The sequence below is a fragment of the Ranitomeya variabilis genome, chromosome 1 (assembly GCF_051348905.1).
Source record: "Ranitomeya variabilis isolate aRanVar5 chromosome 1, aRanVar5.hap1, whole genome shotgun sequence".
In the NCBI taxonomy this organism is placed as follows: Eukaryota; Metazoa; Chordata; class Amphibia; order Anura; family Dendrobatidae; genus Ranitomeya; species Ranitomeya variabilis.
Window position 1 is genome coordinate 323,817,205 of NC_135232.1, and position 3,305 is coordinate 323,820,509.

General features: G+C 36.6%; 1 protein-coding gene across 1 annotated transcript; it reads right to left on the bottom strand.

The window, feature by feature from the left end:
• Nucleotides 1-347: 347 nt before the first annotated feature.
• On the bottom strand, nucleotides 348-1,253 carry LOC143795169 (olfactory receptor 6M1-like). Its single transcript, XM_077281001.1, has one exon. It carries the CDS (start codon nucleotides 1,251-1,253, stop codon nucleotides 348-350), a length of 906 nt encoding a protein of 301 aa, XP_077137116.1.
• Between the last annotated feature and the right edge of the window lie 2,052 nt (nucleotides 1,254-3,305).

Below are 3,305 nucleotides of genomic sequence, written 5' to 3' on the forward strand. Positions count from 1 at the left end.
CAGGGCAGGAGTTTCCCGACCATTGTTCTACTGTATTCTTAGCAGTAGTTCCAAAACTTTATTAACACTGTATCTCTCCAACATGCAGAGGATAATACTATTATTTTACCTGCAAGATAAGGGGTTATAATCACAAATATATTGCTTGTTGCGCTAGATTTTAAAGGGATTATCTAAATTGGACGACATCTTTTCATAAAATTGCTATTTTTTTATTTGCATGATCCCAAGAACATTGGTATATATATTTATTTGCAATTATTTAACAGTCCTTTGGGTATAACAAAAAGTAAAATAGTGGAAATACACAGCGTTTAAAGTAAAATATTTTGTAGGATTTTGTAGGTCTATAGAAACACTGCTCGTATGGCATGTTGTACTTGGCTGTTTCTCAAAGTGTAGATGAATGGGTTCAGCATAGGTGTTACTATGGTGTTCAGGACAACTGCCATTTTGTTGAATTCAAAGGAAGATCCGTTAACGAAACGCAAACACATAAAGAGAGAGCCTGAATAAAATATCACAACAAGCATAAGGTGGGAAGAACAAGTTGAAAAAGTTTTCCATCGCTGGCCACCTGACCGTATTTTAAAAATGGCAAAGATAATAAGTGTATAAGATACTGTGATGCATGCAAGGGACCCTAGAATAGTAAATGAAGAAGCTATCAGATTTAGAAGGTTTATAAGACTAGTGTCTTCACAGGCAAGTTTTAGAATTGTTTCAATATCACAAAAAAAATGTTCAACAACAGAACCACAAATTGGTAGCTTGTAAGTGAAAATTGTTGGAGGTAAAGTATCCACAAAGCCTAACAACCAAGAGCCTGCAGCAAGGTACAGGCATAATCTGTGGTTCATCACAGTAACATAATGTAAAGGTTGACATACTGCCACATACCTATCAAAAGACATAACTGCTAAGAGAATGAAATCAATTGAACCTAAGACAAAATAGAAATAGCACTGTAAAACGCAACCCCAATAGGATATTGTGCTGTTTCCAAATGCAACAATTGACAGAAGCTTTGGCATAATAGTTGTAGTGGCACATATTTCTACTATGGACAAGTTTGAAAGAAAGAAATACATGGGAGCATGGAGACTCTGATGCTTTGAGGTTACAATGATTATAAGAATGTTTCCAGCCAAAGTGGTCAAGTAGGACAGTAGAAGGAGTGCAAAAATGAAGACCTGAAGAGGTCTACTGTAATGGAATTGTATCAGAAGAAAACCACTAGTGATATTAAACATTCTCATACAGATTTGTTCTTAGAGTGGACATTTTTATGAGGACTAAAGTAGCTGTTACTGGATATAGTGATGTAAACCAGAAATATGAAAGGATGGCTGAGGGACAGAAGGTATAATCATCAGCTAAAGTGATAACATGAAGAAGAATGAACTACAGAACTACAGTATGAAGAAAGACTCCTAATGACATTTCAAGTGTTCTTCAAAAGAATTACTTCACATTTTAGGTCTCTCTGCAAGAAAATGTAATTGTCTGTTTTGGGTCAAAAAAGGACATTCAAGTTTTGGTATTCAATTATCATCCTGAAGAAACTTAATACTTGCCATGATATCTGAAAGGACCAAATCACACTGTTGGAGAAGGGACCAAATGTACCACACGTCCATGAAACTTCTTAACACAACTCTGTGTTTTATGGCCCCTTTACACATTAGATAACTGACAGATAAATTATTGTTAATCCAAAGTATATTCAATTTCTATCACATAAATAGAAGAGATTTTCATGTCAGCTAACAGCTCTAAAAGTATGAACAAAGTTACCTCTGTAGCTTTGATGTGTGGTTAATAAAATAATTTTTCCCTCATTTTATTGTTATATTTTATATTGTAACTTTTTTCTGTTAAATTACTTTATTTTTATAATGTAAGTAGTTAAAAATGTTAATAAAAGTCATTTAAATATAAAAGGATTGGCATTCCAACTAAGAGGGCCAATCTAGATATGACATAAGGCATTAGAAAAACCATCACATAAAAATGTGACCAAGAACTGGGATTATCTTCTCAAAGAATTGGAAATTAGGCAGAGGCATACACATATATACTGTATATCCTTGATTTGTTGTTCAACCTACCAGAGACTCTATAGTACCAATTATTTTCTTACTGTGAATTATTAGCATCATTTTAATAGACCACCTGAGGAATAATATTTTACAACACTTGGGGATGTTTATACCAGCAAATGATCCTGGATCTTGGACCTGTGCCCCATGTTAATTCTGTATGGAATGAATTTAAAGTAATTTAAGTAATTGTGTTAATGGCTAATATGAAAGCTGTTAAAAAAGGAAAGATTCTACCTCTACTAGATGCTCCCTATATTGTACATTTGGTATACTAAATAGTTTGTAATGTTTTGACAAAGTAGTATAGTATCAGGCACAAGGACCTTGAGGAAATACAAAGACCAATTTTCTAATTACTGGTCTATAAACTTTTATGTTTAAAAACCTCTCAGAAAGGAAAGTTCAGTGTTAGAACTGTTTTATAATTGTTTCCATGCCGAGATCAATGATTTATAGTGTTGAGCATTCCGATACCACAAGTATCGGGTATCGGCCGATACTTGCGGTATCGGAATTCCGATACCGAGATCCGATACTTGCCGCATATCGGATACCGGAATCGGAAGTTCCCAGGATTCAAACTGCACGAATTCAGCCAATGAGGAATGATTCCAAGCGTGGGCACATCCTGTTCAGCATGGTGGGCATGAAACTACTGGCAAGGCTGTGATTGGCTGCTGAAATGATGTCATGCTGCAGTTTAAAAGTCGCTGGCGCCATTTTGCGCTCACTCTGCTGTGAATTCAGTTAGACATAGGACGCTGTGTTCTGACTGAGGGCCAGTTGAGATAGCGATTTGCTTCATTGTTCTTTTCCAAGGATAATTTAGCAACCGCTGTGTTCATCTAATAATCACCTTGCTTTTGCCTTGCAGCGCTGTTTTCACAGCGATCTGCAAGGTCTGTGTGTGTGTGTGTGTGAGTGCAGCCCACTCTCTAGTCTGTGTGCAGCCATAGGCCATAGCTGGTTGTATTCAGTTCAGGGAGGGTGGTTCACTGCCTCATACTGTTCTATCCAATTTTTTTTTTCAAGTAGTGCAGGCTGCTGCACATTTTTTCTAATAATTCCTATTAGTGACTTTTCACCCGTATCCAGCTAAATTGTGGAAAAACACTAGATAGGATAACGTAGAGGAGTGTTTTTGGGCCTTGCAGCGCCGTTTACGGCTGTCTGCACGGTCTCTGTGTGACTGCAGCTCAC

Bases quoted from the DNA above. Each gene is read 5' to 3' on its own strand.
- LOC143795169 (XM_077281001.1), bottom strand. From the start codon at position 1,253: ATGTTTAATATCACTAGTGGTTTTCTTCTGATACAATTCCATTACAGT.